General features: G+C 40.9%; 1 protein-coding gene and 1 long non-coding RNA gene across 10 annotated transcripts; one reads left to right on the top strand and one right to left on the bottom strand.

The window, feature by feature from the left end:
• Positions 1-189: 189 nt before the first annotated feature.
• LOC128889514 (diacylglycerol kinase theta) lies at positions 190-23,616 on the top strand. Of its 9 annotated transcripts, none has more exons than XM_054147187.1 (18): positions 190-1,302; positions 6,855-6,934; positions 7,241-7,343; positions 7,431-7,651; positions 7,941-8,112; positions 12,372-12,515; positions 14,723-14,857; positions 14,929-15,063; positions 15,230-15,347; positions 15,476-15,663; positions 15,801-16,013; positions 16,148-16,282; positions 16,357-16,531; positions 16,827-17,146; positions 17,314-17,602; positions 17,679-17,838; positions 18,052-18,159; positions 19,483-23,616. In XM_054147187.1, exons 1-18 carry the CDS (start codon positions 1,167-1,169, stop codon positions 19,591-19,593), a joined length of 2,943 nt encoding a protein of 980 aa, XP_054003162.1. In that variant the 5' UTR covers positions 190-1,166; the 3' UTR covers positions 19,594-23,616. The 9 variants fall into 9 exon arrangements, with proteins under 9 accessions (XP_054003162.1, XP_054003165.1, XP_054003163.1 ...); XM_054147190.1 differs by having other exon boundaries at positions 191-1,302; positions 7,941-8,097; positions 20,763-23,616; XM_054147188.1 differs by having other exon boundaries at positions 191-1,302; positions 14,723-14,848; positions 20,763-23,616.
• LOC128889528 (uncharacterized) lies at positions 20,356-25,036 on the bottom strand. The gene is made up of 2 exons (XR_008460462.1): positions 23,871-25,036; positions 20,356-23,672 (listed from the first exon to the last, which is right to left on the bottom strand). It is a non-coding gene; the product is annotated as an uncharacterized LOC128889528 (long non-coding RNA).
• Between the last annotated feature and the right edge of the window lies 1 nt (position 25,037).

Here is a 25,037-nt window from a genome sequence, read left to right as displayed (position 1 = left end):
CCGGACTATCGCGTCCCAGGGCCCTGTTCTTCGTTACTAATTGGACGCTGCCAAAGTTGCCAAGCATGTGACTACTTGGACGCTACCACAGTGCTGTAAATGTTCGAGACCATGACAACCTGTGCATCGAACGAACTAAAGAATCTGTGTACGCAGTAGTTGACCTAATTTCCTTATCCTTTCCGAAGGAAAGCAGAATTTGAGCAATCGTAGGTGAAAACAGGGGAGGATCTGGGAAAAGTGGAGCGTCGAGGGGGGCTAGGACCGGGGGTGGCTCCGTCCCTGGACGTCGGTGGTGACGAAGGGGCTGCTGCCAGTGGGATCAGTCGGCGCCCTGGTCTTCTCCGTGTACATCAGACTCTCCTATTCTCAACGATGTGAGCATTTCGACTGTACCCAGTGCAGATGTTGAAAGCTCTCGCGACCATGTCGACGCGGGTATCCGACCAACTGAAAAATTTCCATACGCGGCTGAACGCAAAGTCTCGCGTGACCTGACCTAGTTCTCCAGCCTGTGGCTTTCCACGGAGCGAAGTAACGCGGAGGAAAATAGGATCCGAGAGCTGGTAGACGAACGGTAACGGAGGGAAGAGGATCTGTGGAGAAGCCGAGGGACCCTCGAGGGGCTCCCTCGTGTACGCCCCCTCGGCTGGCCCGTGCATGATTCCGGCACTGGACGTCGGTGGTGACGAAGGGGCTGATGTCAGTGCGGCCACTCGGCGCCCGCTCCGTGGCTCGGATGCGCGAACGCGACACCCGCATCGTCGTACCGCGAGTGAAGCTCCCGACGGAGGCGGAGGCGGCAGTAGCAGCGGCCGATGACGGTGATGGTCAGCCGCGATACAGTGGTGACTGGTGACTGGCGTACGATTATACGTAAAATCGGTCTCGCGTACGGTAACGTGCCGGTCGGTCGGTCCTGGGGGCGGCAGCTTTGGGAATAATGCGCGTTAGGCACGTTCCACGGCGACGAGGACGACGGTACGACGCGAGGGACCCGAGCAGCCAGCCGCGGGTGCAGCTGCAGCTACGCAATTATGTACGCGTACGGTTTCGAGATCACGTAGTGGCTGCCGTGTAATTATGTTGTCATCGACGCGCGGCGCGCCCTGTGTAGCTTCACGGTGAAAATCTGGCGTGAGCGGTGCCGCGGTGGAACGGGGAACATGGCGTCGGTCTCGGCTGAGACTCCAGCCAGCCACGGGCACAGCTTCAGCAAGAAGACGTTTCACAAGCCGACGTACTGCCATGGCTGCACCGACATGCTGTGGGGCCTCATACAGCAGGGGTACATCTGCGAAGGTAGGCACCACCCCGCCCTCCCCTGACCTCCCTGCTTTAACTCTTATCGGGTGCGCGTCTAGGTAGTCCCGAGACGCGCCTCGATCTCTCTCTAGGACCTACATGATGTCGCCGACAGACGATGGGATATGGAAAATCCCTTGGGAGAATATACAAGATTACAATTCCTTCCTCGAGAACGTGGTATATCTGTGTCTATGTTAGCTCAATAGTTGTGTTTTGGGAAGGATCTACCTATCTGTACATGGCTCGATAGTTATTATTTAATGGGTCTCGCCTAACCGAGGAAGCTCTCGTTCTCCGGACATTCTGCCCAGTTAAGCTGCCCGAGACCTGCGCATTGATCCCAGAATTTTTTAAACGATCGCGTTCCCTGTATCATGACCAAGTCCCTTGGTTTTTCAATCAAACTTGCGAAATGTTTGCGAATTCTTCCATGGTTCCTTTAGATCCATTCACGTCTCGAGGTGGTCGGAGAATAGGTGGCCGGGGTGACCTGGCCAGTCCCCGGAACGCCGAGTTTTCACGGAAAAACCGCAAGGCGGAAGGACCGATCGATATGAGCGCGTTCGGTAACGAAATCGAATACGCGGCGCATTGCCACCCAGAAGTGTGCCCGTCCCGCCTTTTCACGGGCTCCGAAACCTTGGTCGGCGTGCGAAGTTGAAACTGGCTGACCTCCAGCAATGATGAATGGCAAGTGCCCATTCATCGTATGTACGGAGGGTAGCACATTCACGTAGAAGCCGCTGGACGCTCGTTCCGCGATGGAACCGCCTTTGGCTCTCGTTCGGTGACACTTGTGGAGGATCAATCGTCCGTGAAACCATTCGCGGTGTTGGAATCGGGTTTCACGGCTTGGAGGAAGAACGGGAGGGACGCTCTCGCGCCGATATGCTCTCAGAGATTGAAAACCAAATTTGGCTCGAAGACCCGAATTAATTAAAAAAAAAGAAACTCGGAGGTCAGTTTGGACCGAAGCAATGGAAGTTGAATCGTTTTAGATTACAAGTCCTAACTGATTCAACTTTGAAATGAAGTTTAGAGCTCAACAATTCTGGTAGACGAATCTTAAACTCGATATTAAGAGTAAAATCCGGAATCGAAAGATTCCAAGATTCCAGGAATTTTTTTTAATCGTGCACCTTCCCAGGCACCACCATGCGATGAATGCTCGTCCTGGAGGATTTTAATTGCGTCCTCGTTGACGAAGATTCTCGGGTGGTCCAAAGCCCACCATCTTTGGAGCGAGAGATAACGGGGCGCTACATTTCCCACCCCGTTGCCATTTGCGCACACTCCTGCTTGAGTTGCTACTTTACCCCTTGCAGGATGGGGCGAAATCGAATAGGGACGAAGAGAATGCCGACAACGGTGTCCTCGTCGTCACCTCTTAACCTCTTGGTCGTTCTCGAGGCATCGCATTGAACAATGTCCAGGAGGATCCGCCTTTGGGACACTGGGTGGCATCGGGAATTCCAACGGACTCAACAGTTGAGGGAAATCGAGCTGGCGCGCGACGGTTCTAGGCGAGGGCGCGCGCATCGTGGCTTTTCACAAGCATTGATCGTGAGGGTAGAGAGGAGGGGGACAATGTTGGGGGGTAGCTGTTACACTTTGGAGTGAACGGGAGGAAGGGGCTTAGCGAGAGGGTTAGCTTGAAACGCGAGGTGGGGGCGTGTAGGGGACAGAGAGCTCGTTGATGAGCGGAGGCCGTAAAGGATAAGCATCCGTGAATACTTCCCGAACTTTGTATTGTTTAATCGAACAATCGGCTCGATTCATGAGTTTGCCCCGAGATCCCGGTGTTTAGGCGTCTGGGAGCGACTTTGGCCGCGACGCGCGACGCGCGACGGGGGCACGTTTAAATTCGGAATCGATTGATTTGCCCACAGTTAATCGCTCGTACGCATTCTGTTTTTTCAGTGGGCAACGGAGCTTGATCAAATTCAGAGATGGAATGCATCGAATTGCTATTTATTATAGATGTTATTACAGAAAGAAACCGTAATAGTTGGTAAAATAAAGTATTTTTGGGGTAAGTTTGACTACTCGTTCGTATGTAACGAGTGACACTGAACAGCCCTTCGAATTGACCCGACTAAAATTAGTTTTTGTTGTAACTGATTAAAAGTATTTGTTTTTTATATTTATACTTCATAATACTTTTAATTTAACACTAAATCTTCTGTAAACTTTTGTATACAATTCGTATAGGCAATACAATGAATTATAATACAATTTGAAAAGAATATCTTTAAGAACCGTGGCTAAATCTTGCAGCAAAATAAATTCAAAATATTTCCCAAGTAAAACCCCCACTATTCTCTACTCACAGAACTTAAAGAAACAAACCTCGAGATACGGTTTCCTGACCTGGGAAGATAATACAATCCCAAGACGATTCTTCAAGGCAGGTATCGATATGAAGGTCTGTTGGACTCCTGTAAAAAGCGATTGGAAGTGTCCAATGGCACAGCTTCGAAAGGGAACAATGTGCCCAGAGCGCTGAGAATCGTCTATCTGGAATACGTAGACCACGCAAAGCTTATCGATGTGCTCGATACGAGCACGCCAACGCCATCGTGGCTCTCGATTCCTAGAATCCGCATGCACGCTGAAACGTCGCTCTTCCATGGAAAAGCTGGTCTCTATGTTGATCAATGATACACTTTGACGTTATTTTCCTCGAGCCTCGTCCTTTTCCCTATCGTGATGTACGACGACAAAAAATTGACTGACCATGTGCTCCGAGCAAATTCGCAAACAAAATACGAAGCCCCGTCGGTCGACGCCGCCGCCGTCACGACGAGATTGCACGAATATTCGGAATATTTCTAGACAGGATATCTTAATTTTAGCTTTCGCGGGATTTTGAGGCGCGATCGATCCCGAACGACGATTCCACGGATCCCTATAGATCTTTGGATTACTGCGCGTTACAAATCGCGGTTGTTCGTTTGCGTAGAATCGTTGAAATAATTAGAAATACTAGAGGCTAATCTGTATAATAAGGGAGGAAAGTTGAAGACGATTAATTGCAACGAAATTTTGTTTTACTCAAAGTCGAAATGAAATAAAACAACGTATGCAATGATGTGAAATTTTTTGAACTCTGAAAGATCAACGACAATTTTCTTTTGCAAATTGGACTCTACAAGGATATTCGCGAGAATTCATATTTCCGTCGGGTCGTTCAACTTATCAATAGTCATTCGCCTCGTGACGCCAATCAGAAATTTATGAAAAAGCTTATGATGAAAACTGTGGAATAACAGAACGCGTCTTCAAGGCTGGCTTTATTTTTAGCAACCCGGAAATATAGCGGAGGCAGCGGGACTTGTGTTGTTCTACCTGTTTCGATAATTGCTAAAAGTGGATGTAACGATAAAATTTCAAATTTCACAATTGCGTGGACAATTTGCATAGAAATACCAAATTGAAAAAACAACGTGGTCGATCTCAAGTATAAAATTATTTAAACGATTCAACTACAGAGGAACCTTAAAGATGTCCTGGATAATAAATATTGCGAAAATTACTTTACCGTTTCTCGATGCACGACGTTCTTCATTTTATTTTCTCGAGCACAAATAAGCAGGGCTGTTCAGCTACTCACCCTCGTAGGGTATTAAAGGCAGGAAGGGTCGGGTCAATATCTCGGTTACTATCGATTCTATCGACAATTTGTATACGATAAAAAGGTTTCCAATTTTAACTTGCAGCAATTTTTGTTGCATGCCTGGTAAACGCACGGTAAGCAAAATATTCTGCAATTTATGCGTTTTACTAACGAAGACATTATTTCTAAAAAATGAAACGCGATTATAAGAAATATTCACAGGTAAATAATGCTAACTTTTCATCTTCATTCATTTTCCCCTCTGTATCGAAGAATATTTTTACCTATCAAATAAAAATTCCGTTTATGGGAATAATTGTGGGTCTTGGGTGACCCACGGAGCAATGGAAGAAGGACAAAGACCGAGTCTTCGATTATTTTGTTATCTCTCGATTCCGCCCAAGTATTGTGTTATGAACGTATGGAACGTACACACTTTTCCCGAATGCATTCGACGGCTCGTTATTGTCGAGAGAAGATAACAAACAGATCGTAAACTCCACAATTGAGTGCGAATTCTAAAAGCTAGGCGTTGCATTGCGAACTGATGCTGGACTTGAGTCGAAAACTTTGAGAGGGACTAACTACAATATATTGCTCTATTCGATGTAATAGACAGATACGTTGCTCTAAATAATTAGAGAAACTCGTCAACGAAGACTGAATCATACCAGATTCTATACTAAATAAAAAACGAAAAGAACAGTCAATTTTGAACGCTGTTAAAGTATTTGATTAGGTTTGATCATCTTCGATTAATAAGTGAAGAGACGAATGTTAATTCAGGTGAGAACGCAGGCTGAGTTTAGCTATTTTCAGTCCATCGCGTAAAATGTCGGCCTACATAATTATTCTGTAATTTACAAAGCCGAACGACGATGCAACGGCATTACTCCAGCGTAGCTAAGCGTTCTTATTATAAAGTTACATTTTCCGATCGGCCCCGTGTAACAGTACGCTTAATGGAATATCGATACGAACCAATATATGTTCTAAAAGGTTTTGCAACTTATATCTGCTATTAATATTAGTGGAAACTAGAGGGTTCGTAAATAACGTGTTAAGCGTCAATAAATCGATATCTGCGTCAGAAATAACAGTAAAGGAAAACTAATGATAAATTTAATATTATCTCTGAAATGTTTTACCGCACAATATATTCTTCGACTGCAAAATGTTTGAATGGAGTTTAAATAAATTTTAAAATTGGGAATAAAATCGTTCGCTCTTATTTACCATTGCAGTGCATTGTATTCGCCCATGTGCAACAGTTTGGCATACTTATGCGATTAGTCTTTATTGGACTTAGGAGCAGCGAAGGGTTTCACGCTCTGATTCATGAGCTTAAAATAAGTATAGAAAACCTTTTCTTTCAACCTAGCTAAATTAACGTACACTGGATTTTATTCAACAGTTTATCACGTTTTGCAAAGGGTACCTAGGGATGGGCACCTCCATGCAAGCTGGAGGTCTCCTCTTTTTTGAAATTCGTAGCAGCCCTCGATTAATGGAGAAAACTGACGACGTTAGTTCCCGCATGTATCGAGATTCGTGCAGAGATAAAAGTAACCAATTCAATAAAGAGCTCTACTTACACAGTACACCTCCACGATCTATAGTTACTTGCTACCTGTTACGTCCACCTCCAACTTCACTCGTTCCTAAGTGACTATCCCTTCCACTTGTCAGCACAATACAAAGAATGAGGTTCTCACCCTGTCATCGAGCTTGCATCTATCGAGGTTTCCCCAAAAGATCTCCATTCAAAACAAATGGACTTGAATTTTCTTCTGAGTGGATCACAGAAACACCTGTGCATTTTGGTTTCGATATTGTCCTCGTTAATAATTTGAATTTAATGTATCTAATTAATCCAATGATATCAAATGAATTTGATTAAAATTTACATTTCCGACGATTCTCGTTGCAGTTTGTAACTTCGTGGTGCACGACCGCTGTCTCAAGGCCGTCGTCTCTCCCTGCTCCAGCATCGCGGCAAGCCTCATTAAGGTAGGAATACACTTGCTTTCTGTTCTTGGCCCTTTTGTGCGACTGGAGATGAACGAATTCTACCCAGCGACCTATATTTACGCACTGGTGAGAATACACTTGCCACATAGCGTCGTGGCTCTGTTCAAGCCTTGCTACACAATGAATTCGAGATCGTAGCGATGATGCTTCCATAAATCTTGCCCTTTTCAAATCTTGATTGCAATCGTATCCTGTCTGTACAAACACGATAGTAAGAATGAACAAGTGTCGCGTTCGACGATGAATCAGTCGAAGAATGAACTGGTGCACCTTTTATTGTTGCAGAACCCGGTTGCACACTGTTGGTCCGAACAGGTACATCATAGAAGAAAATTCTGCAACGTCTGTCGCAAACGGCTCGATGATAGTTTATCCATACATTGTGAAAGTAAGTGCAAGCTAGAAAATTACTTACTAATAAAACGAAAGAAACTTTTAGAGAATCGATGCTGATGCGCGGCCATTTTGGTTCCAGTATGCGAATACTTCGTGCACACGGAGTGCCAGGATTTTGCCGTGGCAGATTGCAAGGAGAACGCCACGTACTTGCCTGGGAAGGACTTGGCGCAGGTAAAACACACTCATCACTGGCGAGAAGGCAATCTTCCCAGCAGTTCGAAATGTGCTGTCTGCAAGAAAAACTGTTTTTCTGCCGAGTGCCTTTCCGGGTTTCGTTGCGAGTGGTGCGGCATGACGGTAATACTACTCTCCAAAGTATAACATAATCCTCCCTTCACCTAACACGAAGATGACCATTGCATTTAAAGTTTCTAAATATAATTAAAAACAAAGAACAAAAGGTAATAATAATAATAATAATAATAATAATAATAAATGAAATCTCCAATAAAAAGATTGAAAAACCCTTTGCATTTCCAAGAAATGCTCAGCTTTTTCATATCTCTCGAACATTTTCTCTCGGCAATATTTCATCTATTTCTCGCTAACGTCGCTAACAGTTTGCTTCGCTCTCGTATGATTGCAGTTACACTCTTACTGTCATAAAAATATCCCGCAAGAATGCACCTTTGGGAACTTGGAACCAATCTACTTACCACCGCATGCAGTCAGTATTCCACGTACGGAGGTTCCCATGGAAGCGATCATCGGAGTACAAGTACGTCGAAAAGAAGTCCTGGCGCGTGAGTATTCCTGCCGTAAGTGTCTATTGTCCAAATAAACACCTAAACCGTCGATCAGGGAATGCGTAACACGTGACCGGATACGCCAAGTAGTGGAATGAACTTTCGTTTCGCATACGTGTACGTATATTGTAAATATACGGGGTGTGTCAGCCGAGATCGGAATGGCAGATGTCTCCGGACGCCTTTCGGTGAAAAACGTTCGATAAGGGAAAAATTTAACCCCAAGGGATTCATACCAGAAGTCGTTTCTTTTTTTTAAGTATTCATTGGTTGATTTTATTTTTCTAACGAGACCTGTGTTTCAATGTAAATAAAACGTTGCATGATGATTTTATTGAACAGTTTGAAAATGGGGCATGTTTGAAGTTGAATGCAAGGTTTTTAAAGTTTCTTTTTTAATCGAAAATAGAAAATAGAAATAAACTGCAAAGTCTGGTAGAGAAAACATAACGAGCTCGTGAAACTCGTGTTTGTTTTGATGAATCACTGCATACTTTTAAACTTTGACACAAATATTTTAGCACGCCACGTTTGATCTTTTTCTCTGTCGGGAGAAAAAATAGATTCGCTCTTCCATCTCCCAATGACAATTTCAAACATGTTCCGTTTGCGAGATTTTTCAACGACATCCTCTAACACGTGTAGAAATCAATCATTTTCCTAACCAATTCTTAATATCTTCAGAATTCAAATGGTCTTTCGATCGTGCACAAATTCAAAATCTAATCTCGAAGTATGATATTAAACACATTGAACTCAGATAACAAATAATGGCTCCATTCAAGTGTTTCGACTGTCATAGACGATACTCGGTGCTTAAATATTCTTTAACCGAGTTCTTTGAGAAATTGTCACTTTTGATGCACAATTTTCAGAGGAAACAAACACCGTCATACGAAGATCACATTTTACTCGGTGCATAAAAAAGAACCCCTATTCTCATAGCAAACTATTTTAGACTTAGATAGAATAATCACGTTCTACATGTTTCTCATATGCGATTAAAAGTTTTTGTTTACCTAATTTCACGCAATATTCACTATTGTCTCTTCTTTTCTTCCAATCGATAATCTCTACATGAACTTGTTAAAAATTAATACTCGAGTGTGGCTGGAAAGAAATTCTACGCGCACGATAATGATTGTTATCTTATAATATCGCGAGAAAACGAGAGAACGAATCACATATACGTAGAATGCGTTCCATATACAGTGTTACATGCTCTCTTGCTCTCTTCTTAGCTTTCAAGAAAGTAATTTGTAACACTTTATAGGGGACACTCTGTATATAAAATAATTTCTTTAAAAAAGCAGTATAAATGTTATCGATTTTGTTATATACAAGTCCCTTGCATGATGTTTAGCATTCGGTTACTCTAACGCGTGTAAGAACACCACTGGATTTTATAATATGCGAGGGGTGTACACCCTGTGCATGCGATGTTCAATCTGTTGAATAAACCAACAACTCCCCTCCAATTCGTGTTCTTAACTCTGGAACCTGTTTCTGTCACGAGTCTCTTTTGTGTTTCCCCATGTTGCTAGAATCTTCTTGTCGAAATCTCTCTAATTTCCTGCAGATACCTTTCTCTAGCGATTACTATACAGTCATCTTGGAGTTTCCTGCACTCTCAGCATCTCAGGTTCGAAAGAAAAATTTTACGATGCGTCTACTATCTGCTTTATTTAGGAACTTTTTAGAATTAATTGATTCCGTCTGGCTCGGGATGTAGGTTGCTGTAAATTATCGATATTATAAATACTGTTACATATAGAGAGCATAGAACATTTCTTATCGTATACTCGAGATAAAATGCGATTTAATTTAGCATTTCAGCGAGATAATGGTACCACGCGACGATCGAAGTTGATTCTAGCATGATTATTATTAGAGAAAAATGCACGATTTTCAATCGCCTTACTTAAGCTCCTTCGAAGATTCAGAAAATCAGAATTACAGGAGGGAAAATAAAAACAGAACCTTAAGTACAAAATGTGTATTAAAAGAAGAGAAATATTTTGAGATTTAGATTTGCGAACGAAGACTAAAAATTAGTACGTACATAGCTGGAGATAAATTTGCAAACGTATCTTTTACTCCAACAAACCTTTGAATTTCTCGAAGAACAAGTTTGTCATGATCGGAGTATCTAGTTTGCGTATATTTGTAAACATTCTAGCTTTTGTGGCTGTCGCTGTTATTAATCGCTGGCATCGATGTGCATTTGATAGGCGTAATTACACTTACGGTTACTACTCGAGTCGTGTTGCTTGACAATTACTATTACACGGGGTTTTGTTAGACACTAGAGAATGTTGATCAACTACACAACCGTGGAAAGTGTTACTAGTCGAGAATGAGAAACGGTATAATATGTGTGATTAAATTGTCAGTGTAATGTAGTGTTTCTCAAATTGAGCTGAGAAAAGTACAGACGTATTATAAACAAAATCAAAGAAATGAACTTAATTAGCTTTGGTAAAGTCTAAATACAGATAGGTTAAATATGGTTCAGGCATTAGGTTTGTCCAATTTCATCGATACATATGTACAACATATTCATCCATTTTCGTATCACTTCGTGTGCACTAAGCTAATTTGATCTGAAAATGAAGTAACGAGAATACTTTCGTACTATTCTGTTTGTACTATCATTAAAAAAGGTGAGGTTTGAGAAACACTGTTGTGTTAGATATATGTAGAATTAAAGAGTATCGGTTAAGTATTCGTCGATGATGAAACGAGCACGGAGTACCAAGCTTTTGTATTGTTTATTTTACCTTGTTATTTTCTTGATAGATAAGCGAAGATACTTGTGGATAATTACTGTGTCTAGAAAATAGTGAATGTCGATTAGAATAAACATTCGTGGTGTCGCGTGTCACTTCACCACACCGAGTGTTTGCGATTTAAGCATTAGCACGCCAATTACACGTTTGTCGATTATACAGGTTCACGTTTTTATAACGATTCTTTATTTCATCGTGTATATATAGTTTATGCTTTTTCAATAAGTATCCAAAGGTGGGGCAAACAGACGCCATTTTAAGAAAGAAACTTTTAAACGGTGTATTATTATTATAATTCTTTATGTTCGACATGCAATAGTATTAGCTCAGAATTTTCCGTTTATCTTTTATATTGAACAAAACAAATAAAAAAAATATATATATATATTAATTGAAAATGAATTCTTATAGTTACTTAGAAGGTCTCAGCCAAACAGTGATATATGTACATCACAAGAAAGAAGAAACTTATGGAAAACGGAGCCACAAGTTTAACCCTCTATAACCACCATTATGAAGTTTCATGTCCAAATAAATATATCTGTACATTCATCGACTAACTCCATTTCTCCACAAATGTGTATTTTTTATTTTATTAAAACTTCATACCTCGATAAATGCAGTTCTAAACTTGTTTTATTAAAATTCACCTTCTAATTTAAACCCATCGCTGAATGTTTAACAATGTCCTGTTGCATCATTATTTTCAGAAGACATTTCGGTTATAGAGGGTTAAGTGCACGCGTTGAAATCACCTGTGTCGAGAGACGCGGAATTCACGTGTTTACGATTAAATCGCAGGCACCTGCGGTTTTCTGTACAGTGAGTAACTTTAATATTCGGGCACTTTGCTCTCTTTACTGTGTCGCTTTATCAAGTATATCGCTAGGATCACATCGTTTCAGAATACATTTTCTGTCGGAAACAAATTCTCACTACGAATTGTCTCTACGCCGTAAGTTTAGGATTAAGTTTTGCTCTTGTTCCTCATAGAATTTTAGGCTTATCTTTGGATTTACCAATCCACTTCGGTTGATTTTTCGAGGGATGGGGGCTATCCTATCTCTTGCTTCCCTTAAGCAAAAAAGCAAATTTTCGATAGATTTCACCATTTTTCCTGTGGAAAATGGTTCACTTTTCACAGAAATCGTTTTTCTTCGCCAACAGTTAGTCGTTACTAAGACGAATCGACGTAGAATTATGATATAGTCGCGTAGAACATACCTTGAACACTGTGTTTGGGTTCCATATCGTACACCTAAGTGTCCAAATATTAAAGTAACGTCAGACTTAGATAACGCGCACCTCGATCGCTACAACCTTCATCGTAACGTTATAAAGCAACAAAGTAAAAATAGCGAAGCGTCCGAACATCGAAGTTACTGTCTGTAGCGGAGGGCTGAAGGGAAAAAGTGTGTAGAGATCAGACTTGTAATGGTAACCGTATAAAAAGCTCGGTCTACCATTTGCTTCTATTTGAAGATAACATCGGAGAGCAATTCGATTTCGCTGAGAGTGAACAAATTGGGGCTGCAGGCCGTCTAGCCGAAGTTTTGAGGCGCCTTTCACTAGTTTTGCCACGTAGCTGCCATGGAAATTGTCATGCTTCCCCTCCTTATGTTCGAGGTATCTACAATATTACCATCATCTGACATTCGTCTTGTGTGAGCATAATCGATGTTGAGATGTTAGCGCGAAACCGAACGGTACGAACGGAATCTTGCTGTAGTGATTATTGTTCTTTGTACATTACGCTTTTCTCTATCTCTCTCTCTCTCTCTATCTACTTTTTTCGCTTTTTAACTTTCTTTCTCACTACACCACGCTATTCTCTCTGATCTTTTTATACTAACCGATGAAAACGAAGATGTATTTCAGGACACCAGTTCTTTTGAACATTGGGACCATTTGGTTATTATAGTCGATAGAAAAAAGTTCTCCGTCACTTTTGTACACTTCGAGAATCTCGATCGTCCTTGAAAGTCTCGCTGGGATCGAAAATAAAGCTAAGAAAATAATAATAAAATTTTGTTTTTATTAGCCTGACAATATATCGACGTGTGAACTTTTTCTGATGAAAGTTCTAGAGTAACAGATTCCATGGAACTTTTATTGTGGAAGTTTTGATATATTTATTCCACGAGAAGAGTTATCGCTCGAAATTCTTAAGACAGAAGCGTTTTCCCATGAAAGTACAGGACAAGAAAAAACGTGATACTTAAAGTGTCTATCTCCGAAAGAGTTAATCATTCTACCCATTCAAAATCCCCGTTTTATTAACGTAATCACGCATCACGAAAATACACGCTCACTGTGGTTTCGAATGGAACGTAATAACGATCAATTTACCGTTTCAGCAGTTCGATCGATCTAACGATCGCGTAAACGATGCCGTGCCTCAGTCACTCTGTTGACCGTCTCTGTGAATGTTTGTTACTTTGTTAACGTTTACGTTCTAGCATGTGTGTATGTGTTGCTTCGGTGCATGTACTGTCACACTCAGCCCGCTGGATGCTATGAGAGTTCCGTGATGCTTATCACGCCACTATGCAGTGCAAAACGAAGCGCAAGAATGCTACCGAATAAATCTCCTTCCTATCATGTGTGTTCTGCAAACCCATCGTGCCCGATGGTAAGACGTATCACTTATTCTTGGAAGTTTGGAAACAAACGGATTGCGTTGTAGCGCTCAGTACGCAAAGAGTAACTTTAACATTGGGGCGATTTTCACTTTGTCGCTTCAGAATTTTCTCTGGTAATGAAAGATAAATTTAATTGGAGTATTTGGAGCAGGTCCAACTCAATTAAACCAAATTCCTGCAAGCACGGCCGTCCCGATACATTATTTTTTTCGGAGAACCTCAACCAAGTCCACACAAACTCAACTAGACTTGTAATAGCGCATGTACCTTGATTACTTTAACCTTCATTAAGGGGAAAATTATTAAGTGGCAAAGTAAAAATTGCTAAGTGTCAGAATAGTGAAGTTATTCACTTGCAAGTAACGTGCGTGTGCTCCCCTTTCTTCTTCTTCTTCTCGTTAACATTTCATTTGGTACAATCGTTATAGACCGATGCTGCACAAATCTGCACTTTGTAGTCCGAAATATTTAGTGCATAATGTCGAGGAACGAGACAACCGAGCTCCTAATTTAGTTTACACATTTAAGATTCATTTCCAGTACTTCAATTCGTGTTTTGACGATCTAACCCTTTAACTAGTTAACTACCTGGCGTTACACTTATGTATCCCACTCCTAGCTTGCTTCCAATGTTCCTCAAACTCACTTCTGTTATTTTGCCTAACAATCTATGAATTATAAAGCGAATCAAGTCCCTAATATAGAAATAAAATTCATTAATATTATGCCCTAAAATTTCCGAACGCCTCACAAGTAAGTTTCGATCGATTCCATGTCCAGATATCACCAGATACCAGTATCTTCCGTTTGGTGCATTAGCGCTTTGACAATAGTAGTATATCATAGCACCACTTTCGTAATACCAACGGTTGAATGTCCAGTCGGACACACTTGGTTCCGACACAGGCTTACATCCGTGTCCAGCGATCCCGTAAAAACATAAAAACTGACAGGGGAAAGTGTCTTAGCTATCATAGATGCTTCTCTTACCCGTACACCATTAATGTTATCTGAGTAATGATTGTCAAGCGTGTTGATATAATTGCATCTTCTTAACGGTAGTTTTGACAAAACGAGACGAAGCATCTTTTTTTTTCACACACCGTGTTTCGATGATGTGCTGTACAGTGAAACCGTTGCGATGGGTGATTTGGTAGTTAGAGCGGTCGACGTACGATTTTCTTTTTCCAGCGAGAAGCATATCGGAGGAGTTTAGCAGCGCGGACACGAGGTATCGTGACAATGGCGAGCCTGGACCAGGCGGTACTCACGGTCGCGATCCGCGTTCGCCGAAGGAGAAAGAAGATAAAGATAGAGGTGACGAAGGTATTTCAATACGTTTCATGTGGCTGGCCCTCTATGGTCCATCTTTTACCAATCCCCTTCGATTGTCACAGAGATGATCAAGGTGTACGACGGCAACAATTCCCTCAGACGGCGGATATTTCGCGTCATCTCTGTACCCAGGCAAGCCACCACGGAACAGGTCCTGACGTCGGCGCTTCGTGCATTTCACATCACAAAGGATCCCAGTATGTTCACAAATACACCCTTCGATGTTTCCTTTGAAAAGAATCTATATGTGCATTTTAGAAAACAGCAGATTTTAAGTAATAGTCATTGCAGAATCAGCTATTGTAGGACGAAAGTAGGGGTAGGAAGCGGGATTAATAATTCCTTCTTTTTCGTCTAATTCAGGCAACTTTTACCTCACCGACCTGTACGCTACGGATGAGACCGAGTTATGCGACCCAACGCCAGTTCTAAACTTGAATCGCAAAGAGGGCAAACGTCCGGCTGTCTTCTTACGATTCAAGTAAGCCATTACTGAATCATTGCTGAAATTCCTTAGTACTGTGACATCGATTTTTGCGAAATTCTAGAGCAGACGAGCAGTTTTCAAATGAATTTGCGCGTGACCTGGGCTCGATTTTTCGATTACAGGGATAGCGAAGCTGGAGAAGTGCGCGTCTATCCTGGTAAGCTACAGGTGTCAGAGTCATTCTGCATAGTACCTGTCACGGAAACGTCAACGGTCGCGGACTTAATCGAGGAAGCGCTCCAGAAGTTTGGCTTGGAGAATTTCAAGTCGGAGGATTACAGATGCAGCGAGATTCTTCTCGACCGCGGTGGTAAATTTCTATGAATCAAAAATTAATTTCTACGAAGATCTAGAGAGGAAAACGATCAACCTTGTGTTTTATATCATACTTTCATTATTATTATTAGTATCATAAATAATGACGGATGTATTATTCCATTCGTCCAGTCACCGAAAGAGTTCTAACTCGCGAGGAAAAGCCATGGGATATTGTCAAGCAGCTAGGGAAAGATTCGATCAGACAAATGGAGCTGATGCGATTTTACCTCCAGCTGAAACAAGACCCCCATGGACCTAACTTAGCGTTATTCGTGGGTAACCTGCCGCCGAATCTCTCTGAAAGAAGTTACGAGAACATGTTGACGGAATTCTTAGGCAAAGGTAACCAGCTCTGACTAAGCAACAGAATTTACAAATATTTAACACGATTAACTGCTCGAGTTTTTGTCGGTCTTTAACCAGAATCACACGATAATCGATACACTTTGATAATTGTTCGAGTATAATTTTCCCAGAAAACAAATTCTCCTCGATTGGTCCCATATACTACGAGTACGGCTCGATGGTAATTATCTACGAGGATGCGAATAAGGCGGTCAGAGCGTTGTACACATTACGAGAATCAAAATACGAGGACAAGCATCTTTTAGGTATCGTTTCACCCATCGATCCATGTTAAATGTCATTTTTACAGCGAGTTAATTCGATATTCCCATCGTTATAGTTATGCTGCTACCAAGCATCGAGCCCAGTATGGTTCCACCTGGTGTCCAACCTTTGCTCGTCTTCGTCAATGTGAAATCTGGCGGTTGTCAAGGACTCCAGTTGATTTCCAGCTTTCGTAAACTCCTGAATCCCTACCAGGTGTTCGATCTCGACAACGGAGGTCCACTTCCTGGGTAAGTACCATCTTTATAAACATTACAGATAAACCTTTCCTCTTCGTAACATTAGCACAAAGTGCGATGATTAATCAAGGATCGCGTACAGGGTGTGGCACTTGGACAACTTCCCTAGCTATTGAATTTACCAAAAACCTGTTTCACCTACATTGTCTGTACCATTTACACCAACATCTCACGCCCATTAATCGTTTAGAAGCCAATTTACATTAAAATTAAATAATAACAAAAATTTAATACTAGGTTTTTCGTTGTTTTGGATATTATTGATACGAGTTCCATTGCATTGCAGACTATACGTTTTCCGTCACATAAAGGATTACAAAATCCTGGTTTGCGGCGGGGATGGGACAATAGGATGGGTCCTGCAGTGTCTGGACAACGTGGGCCAGGACAGCGAATGTTCGTCGCCTGCCTGCGCCATCGTTCCTCTGGGAACAGGAAACGACCTTGCGAGGGTTCTGTGTTGGGGTCCTGGTTACACAGGTGTCGAGGATCCCTTGACTCTTCTCCGAGACGTCATCGACGCCGAGGAATCTCATTTGGACAGATGGACTGTAGTCTTTCATCCAGAAGAGAAGGAAGACAAGCAGATGACACCCAATACAGGAGGTCGGTCCCATTAGAATCTACTTGTAAATTGAGATAGCATAGACAACTATTTACAGAAACGTTATTTTTTAAATCAAAGCTGTAGGCTTATCGATAACTATTCTCAGAAACCTCGATTAAAGTGCAACAGGGAAATTGCAAAAACATGTTGCGTCTAAATATTACAGGAGTTGGCGCGACGAGCGAGGACAACACGCAAATATTCGTGATGAACAACTATTTCGGTATTGGTCTCGACGCCGACTTGTGTTTGGACTTCCACAACGCCAGAGAAGAGAACCCCGACAAGTTCAAGAGCAGATTGCACAACAAGAGAAAGTATGTGACGATGGGGTTGCGGAAAATGGTGAAAAGGACACCTTGCAAGGACTTGCACAAAGAAATTCGATTGGAGGTGGACGGAAGACTCGTCGAGTTGCCTCAAGTCGAAGGGATAATTATTCTTAACATTTTAAGGTATTACTCGATTTCCAAGTCCTTTGACCTGTAATTATCCAACGTTTTTTCAATGATTCTCTCTCGGATAATATAGTTGGGGTTCTGGGGCGAATCCCTGGGGATCAGACACGAAGGAAGATCAATTTTATACTCCAAATCACTGGGATGGCATGCTGGAGGTAGTGGGCGTCACGGGTGTGATGCATCTTGGACAAATTCAATCTGGTATTCGTGGGGGGATGAGGATAGCCCAGGTAAGGTCTGATTAAAATCCAGTAATTTTTAATCCAGTAGCCAAAGAAATGCAAATAATTTACGTCAGGCGTCAAATTTTATGAACAATATTCTCTGATCACAATACGATAGTAAGAATATCGAAGATAAAGTTATTTAACAAGACTCGAACAATAAAGGATTCCTTCCTCCTCGTCGTTAAGTACTGACTATCATATCTCTACCTCTCACAGGGAGGACACATAAAGATTCATTTGCAATCTGACACACCAGTACAAGTGGACGGAGAGCCGTGGGTTCAGAGTCCTGGGGATATCGTAGTGTTAAAGTCAGCACTGAAGGTAATCTTGGTACAGACAATCGTAACAACCCCATAATTCCGTTGAAATATAGAACAGAATGGGTGTAACGCACCGTAAGAGTAAACTCCAAACCCTCGCTAATATTTGAAACACTTAAATGTCCCCCCAATTTTTGCACTACTTTGTATTCCCATTTAACCCTTTGCATTACAACTTCTCCGTGATTCCTTACTTGTATCGATGTTATACGTTTTTTCTAATTACAGTGTTTTTGGGCACAGTAGTTCCCCAAGTTTCCCAAGTTTCCTAAGATTTGAAAATTCATCTTGGCATGGTTGTTTTAATCTTTTCAAGAAAATTAAGGACACGAATTGGTAATTTAATGTAATTTAAAGGAAATAACTTTCTCGTTTCGTTTTAAGCGCGCGTAATCCAGATCACCAGACATCACCGATGCCTAGGAGACACAGTTACAGTGCAAAGGGTTAACGATCGGATAAGGTTGACTCTTGATGCTAATGTTATTATCTCTATCTATATCGTGATCGGTACTCACTCATGCTGTTCGATTTCACATAGAACGATGGGGTTACCTATTGAATTGTTCGGAAAGATCGTGCCGATTTTAAGGAAAATTTAAAGGCAGCAATAAATTCTATATACACCTAGTAAATAACGTAGGTGCCACATAGAAGCTCACAATATAGGATTTCCTTCCCACTAGACACAAAGCATGACTTCTTCAAATGAAGACCAACTTTTGGCGGTGGCTAAGGGTGGTTCAGCTTTCCTCGTCATCTTTTCTGCTCAGTGTTACTATAAATATCATCTGTTGCTTCATCAGTGGTGGATGATCCACCTAATCATCAAGGATAAAATCACCAGCTTTGAAGCTAGCAAATCATTTGAGTTCTTTCAGCTATAGCACCTTCACCATAAACATTTCCATCAAAGCATCAAAGGCCTATTGCTTTGTTTCCTTCCACATTCAAGAGCACGTGAGACTGACAACAATAAATCTATACACGCTAAACGTTTTCCTAACGATGCCTGAAATATCTCAGTACCTTTTAGAATATATACACGTGTCATTTGCCTTCAATTATTCTGATATACTCAGACCTAATATGCTGATTACCAAAAATCGTCACGATCTTCGAGGACGACTCGATACATATTTGTCGCACGTTGACTCTCTGCAAGAGCATCCGTTCACGCTGGCCGCTAAATCATACTAATCGTGACGCTCTGCGCTGCCTTCATAAAAAAGCACAAACCCAACTGCTGGTGTCCGGCAGCGCATGCATTCCCTCCCCTGTTCGCACACTGACTAATATCTCCTTGTTCCTTTGTTCACTCCAGGCTACCATGTTGAAGAAAAATAAGATCAAGCGTCGGAATACCGAACCGTCGATTCCACCCGCTAATGGGGAGGGGGGCAAGAGCACGGACGAGTGTACCAACAAAACCTAACCGCAGCTTGCGACTAGTCGATTAAATTCATGATTCAAGTTTCGGTGCTCCGCCTAGACTCCCCGATTGTGCAGATTTCTGCAACAATGAGAGGGAGTTTCGGTGTGGGTACGCCATGCGCAACATGTACACTACATGTATCTCCTGTATAGTAAATGTCCAGTCGATGTTTCCGTCGCATGTAGCCCTTCTGTGCCACTATTACCGATGTATGGGGGGTGATTAACAAATTCGTGGAATACAACCACCTTTTATCGTTGATATTGGGAAACAGCTTGGACGACTTCAAACATGATTTTAAAGAACTTTGGGAATATTTGCAGAAGTTTGATACGTTAGTTGGGTGTCATCCTTGGTGAAAGTCGCTGTTTATACGTGATTTTTGCTATAATTTTATTATACTTCTGTGGCGTGATAATTATATTTTTATATTTGATTCGGAATCTATGTCGAGAGAGTAACGATACCTTGAAGATTTTACTTCGTTCAGGAATTTATTAGTTACCCTGACATACCTAAATGCTCAGCGCCATTCAAGCTTGTTGTTACACAATGTTGTGAAGAATTGCAGGTTTGTATACAATAATAATTATTCGGCTAAATAATTTACAAAAGGAAAGAAAGAAGACGAGTACTTAAACAAAGATTTAAATCTCTGCACAAATACAATGTTCAAATACCATTTTATTCTTACGGTGAAGTCTATACTTTTTCACAACACTGTGTGTGGTTTAGTTGTTATGCATATTTTTTCCAATAGTATTTTTCAGCTTGAGGCATTAACACTTCAAGGACTCTGCGAATTTGGAGATCAAACTTCCATACAAGCAAACTATGACACCAATCATTATAATAAAAATTTGTCGAAATTTGCATCCCTTAAATATCACGCTTAAGTGAATTAAAAGTGTACCTGACATTTTACAAATCTTGACCATCAAGAACATCGAACCTAAAATTCGTCTTGAAGCGTTGTGGAAGGTCGTGGCAGATGTCCTTGGAGTGCTAAATAACTTTGTTTCTACTTCTGTTGATATACGATCATCCTCTTGTCCGTAAGTTCTGGCTGTGTAAGAAGTGTCGAGGTATTGCTGTTTACATGGTCACTGGCATTGACATTTTCTCAAATTGCTCCTTTGTGCGCCCCCTGTGACCCTGTCCCTTCCTAGGCCACGATGCTGAAGAAGACCAAGGGTAAAATGAAACGGCGTAATACAGAGTCCAGCATGCAGCTGGCCCTTCAGGCCGCGCCCTCGAGCGAACCGGAACCAGAAATCTTCTGAGTGACAGAACGTTTCCGGTGCAAGCGGATCCAGGATGTCACGTCACAAGTACCACGTGTTTACGCGAGAAACATCGCAACGCTATCGCGCGCAACAAATGAAATCGGCCTCGAAATTCGTCTGTCTGAGCGTCGAGTCGCGATCTCAATGGTCGCGATGCTCCGTTACGAACTTATTACGTAGGCACAAGGAACACGGGAGTTATCTCCGCTCATAACGAAGACCAACAACACACCGGGAGCTCCTTCCAGGATAGCCAGGATAAAGAATCCATGACGTACGCACGATAAGATCGAACAACTAAAAGGAAAAGAACACCGCAGGATGAAACAACTCGTTTATGGACATTTCAATAATGAACTCGAGTAATCTTTAATGTTCCCTTCCCGAGTTGCTAGGATGAAAAATAGATCTCATTTTTAAATGTTAATAATCATTATATAGCATTGTACGTAGCTTCGATCGATATTTTTTTAGTAACAAAAAAAAAAAACGAACAAAGAAAAGAACGATAGTGAAACAAAGTGAAAGAAACCCGAACTATAACGTATTATAGAGGAAGAAAGAGACGGGAACCAAACCGCGGACACAACGTTAACCAAACATTGCAACATTGATCGCACCGTTTCCTCCCGTTTAATCCGCTTTGACAACCCATTTACTTCCGCAATTTTGCGTTACCGTAGCCCGTCACTTGGTCCCGTGAACGAGAGAATGACGTGAATCGTAATCGTACAATGGCGTTTCGTATGGTATTTTACTAATCCACAAGTAAGTATTGTGGACACGATAAAAAAGATCAGTTGTTATTAATATATGTATATATATATAATATATATATATATATATATAAATAAATATATAATATTTATGATTAAATATTAATATATTTACAAAAAAGAGTAATGTATTAGTATTACCGTTTTAAGTTGTGATAACTGTTGTGCGTCTGACTGCTGGGCAGTCTGGAATTTATAACAAAAAAGATCAAATACCAGTGGCAGTCAGTCATTTTATAGGTTACGAGAACAAACTAAAAAGAGAGAAAACAAAAAAAGAAACTATCTACGAGGACGAGTAAATGTAACGCGTTTAAGTAAGGGTTAACATTGTCAGCGAAGCATTTCGCCAACTCGTCTCGATGAATACAAATGTAACGCAAACGGAATAATAAAAAATACATCGCAGACGACTTGGCAATGCTTCAATCTTCGGCTCTAGCAACGCCCTTTCTATACGAAGGGATGTATTGCAAGAGCCACACGGTATGCAAAACACATTCCGCTGTAACGTGGTGAAAGGACATACGGACATGTACATTTCTAAACTATGCCAAAAACAGGAACTTCTAACGTGCTAACACTTTCATGCTGTTTGGACACCTCTCGATACACCTCGGTTCTGACGCAAAAAGGGACGAAACGAAACGTCGACCACTCGAGCAGCGACGTTCGTATACAAACGCAAGATAGGACACCTTCGCACGAACGAAAGGTGGCATCGAAGAAATCGAGGATCGACGCTAGTTGGATCGTCGTGGCCGGGGAACATCGTGGATCGTGTTCATATTTTGGACCCTTCGTTGGCATCATTCGATTAAGAGACAATTTCGGTGCCAAACAGTTGTACATAATACTGTAAATGTAGGAGATAAACGAAATCGTTATTCGAACGGCAAGGATGGTGGAACGAGTTACCGTTGCATGCCGATCGCATTCGAATGATCGCATACGTTAGGATACGCTAGGACCCGAACACCTAGGTAAACGTGTCGCGTGCGTTTCGATATGACCGACAGGAGGGATTGGATGTATTAGATGCGCGAACAAGAATGAGAAGAATTTCTTAAAATTGGGAGTAAGATGCGTTTGACACGTTTGATTTTGCGTTATCGGACGCTTCGTAGAGTAACGGCTCCTGTGCACCTCTAGTTAACTTCGTGAGTCCTCTCCATTATGGGGGAAAACGTTTTCTTTTGCCAGTAATAGAGATTCATCGCGGGCGAGACCGTTCATTTCCGGATGATTGAACAGGTCTCGCCCTCCATTGGTCACAACCTGCCAATGATGCACGGGCTCAGTCGTTCATCTTCGACATCCGGTGTTTACGAGTATGAATGGCGCATCGGCGGCAGATTGAAGAACGCGTTCCGTTTGTTAAATCGAGGAAGCTCTAGCGTTGCTATACAAGAATAGAGAAACCATACTAAGCTACGAACCATTTACGTATAATGGATGTATGTGCTGTAAACGAAAAAAAAAAAAAACAAAAAACAAAAGCTAGCTGTTACGACTGAATTCGTTTCCTGTCCTGTCCGACGAGACACGCTGTTGTACACGCGAAACTTTTCACACACGTACACGTACACACGTACACACGAACACAAGCACTCAACACTTTTACCGCTCGAGTTTGGTCTATTTTCTTTTCTTTTTTTTTTTTTATTTTATTTGTTTAGTAACGAACTCGACGAACACTCTTCTTTCCTCGAATTTCACATTTGCATTTTATGGATATAGAATTTGTTGAGAATAACGCGATTTCGTTATTATTTTCTATCGATTAGGAACAGAGTGATACAGAAAGCGAGAACGAGAGAGAGAGCATTGTAATTATGAGATCGGATGTGACACGTTTAGGGATGATTTTCCTTCGTGTATCTTAATTTTAATGTCCAGATTATATATACATATTATAACGACATACTATGTGAAAATAAATTTGTTGTATTATATCAATACAGTAGTGCCGTCATATAAATCAATTGCTGTCGTTATGGATTTCGTCGGTTTCGTTCTACTTCGCTACTTTCTTTTTTACGAAGATAAATTTGAATTGAAATAGATGGATGGATTGTACAAATAAAGGTTGGCGAAAAGTGGGGGAGATCAGTTTTTTATACTACTCACTGAGGTAAGTATCGATCACTGGTAGTCCACTGATCCACTGATCGAATCATACGTGTCGAGAGAGGGAATTGTTCGATAGATACACCTAATATAAAATGGAAAGGGAATGCATAGTTGAAGGATTCGTAAGTAATAAGTGTATTACTTAGAGATTTTACAATTTTTGATATGTTTCATATACACATTAAGTACATTCTTACAAATTACATACTTATATAGTTACAAGGATACAACAAGACAGCCAAACTCTGCTATCCAATAATTTACACGTTAAATTATTACATATAAATCATTACAAATTTAGTCGATCTTATATCTGGCTATTTCACAAAGCATTCGAGCTTCGTACACAGCGTAAATTTGTAGTTTTCTTAGAAATTATGGCTATAATCACTATTAACATAATTAAAAAAATAATTTATTATGAAAATAAGGTGATCAAAATTTCTTTCCACTTTCGAAAAAGCTTTCAAGCCCCCAGTTTGAGTTGTTCGAAAGTGACGTAATGTGAGCAGATTGTTGTAAACGAAGACATTTTTATGATCAATTTCAAAAATTTACTTTAATAATCAAATAAATTTGAAGATAAATAATTTATTAAAGAGACAACCTAAAAATAGAACAACCTATTCGAAATTAACGTAGTATAGATCGTAAATTAATATAGGAAATATTAGACGTCATTTTCCTTTATTTAGTCACGTGATAAACGAAAACACACTGGAATGCTTGTATAATATAATAAGAAAAAAAAATTATTAAAAAAACATAGAAATCTGTGTATTACTTTTACAGAAAACTATAAAAGAAAAATCGATGGAAATGATAAAAAAAAGTTCAAATTCGCTGAATCACGAGTCGGAAGACACGATGTATTCAATGTAAATCGTTTTAATTAACCCGTATAAAAAGTAAAATCAAAATTGTCGATAGATTTCTAATTGTCCCGTATAAACGATTGAATAGTATAGATAGGAACTTTTTAATCCTTTGCATTCGAGAGGCGACAAATTTCGTTTGTGTGTCTGTACACAAAAAGCCCAGCTTGAGGATTAACAAACAATCATCAACTGAAGTAATTTCTCAGAGTTATGTAATGTTTATGAATGGTTATAATATTTAATGGCACAGAATCGCAATAACAAAGTTCGAATTAATGTCATCCGATCCGAACAATGGTCATAATAAACGAAACAAAAATTATGCTATATGCGTTCGATCAATTTTTCTCGTATAAGTTATGGACTTAGAT

Source organism: Hylaeus anthracinus, unplaced genomic scaffold, assembly GCF_026225885.1.
Source record: "Hylaeus anthracinus isolate JK02 unplaced genomic scaffold, UHH_iyHylAnth1.0_haploid 11997, whole genome shotgun sequence".
Lineage (NCBI taxonomy): Eukaryota > Metazoa > Arthropoda > Insecta > Hymenoptera > Colletidae > Hylaeus > Hylaeus anthracinus.
The sequence above is the reverse complement of the archived record's forward strand: the minus strand, read 5'-3'. Positions and strand labels throughout refer to the sequence as shown.

Bases quoted from the DNA above. Each gene is read 5' to 3' on its own strand.
- LOC128889514 (XM_054147186.1), top strand. From the start codon at position 1,167: ATGGCGTCGGTCTCGGCTGAGACTCCAGCCAGCCACGGGCACAGCTTC. The intron at 16,283-16,356 runs GTATCGTTTCAC...CCATCGTTATAG, and splicing joins CGAGGACAAGCATCTTTTAG to TTATGCTGCTACCAAGCATC. The intron at 17,839-18,051 runs GTAAGGTCTGAT...TACCTCTCACAG, and splicing joins GGGGGATGAGGATAGCCCAG to GGAGGACACATAAAGATTCA.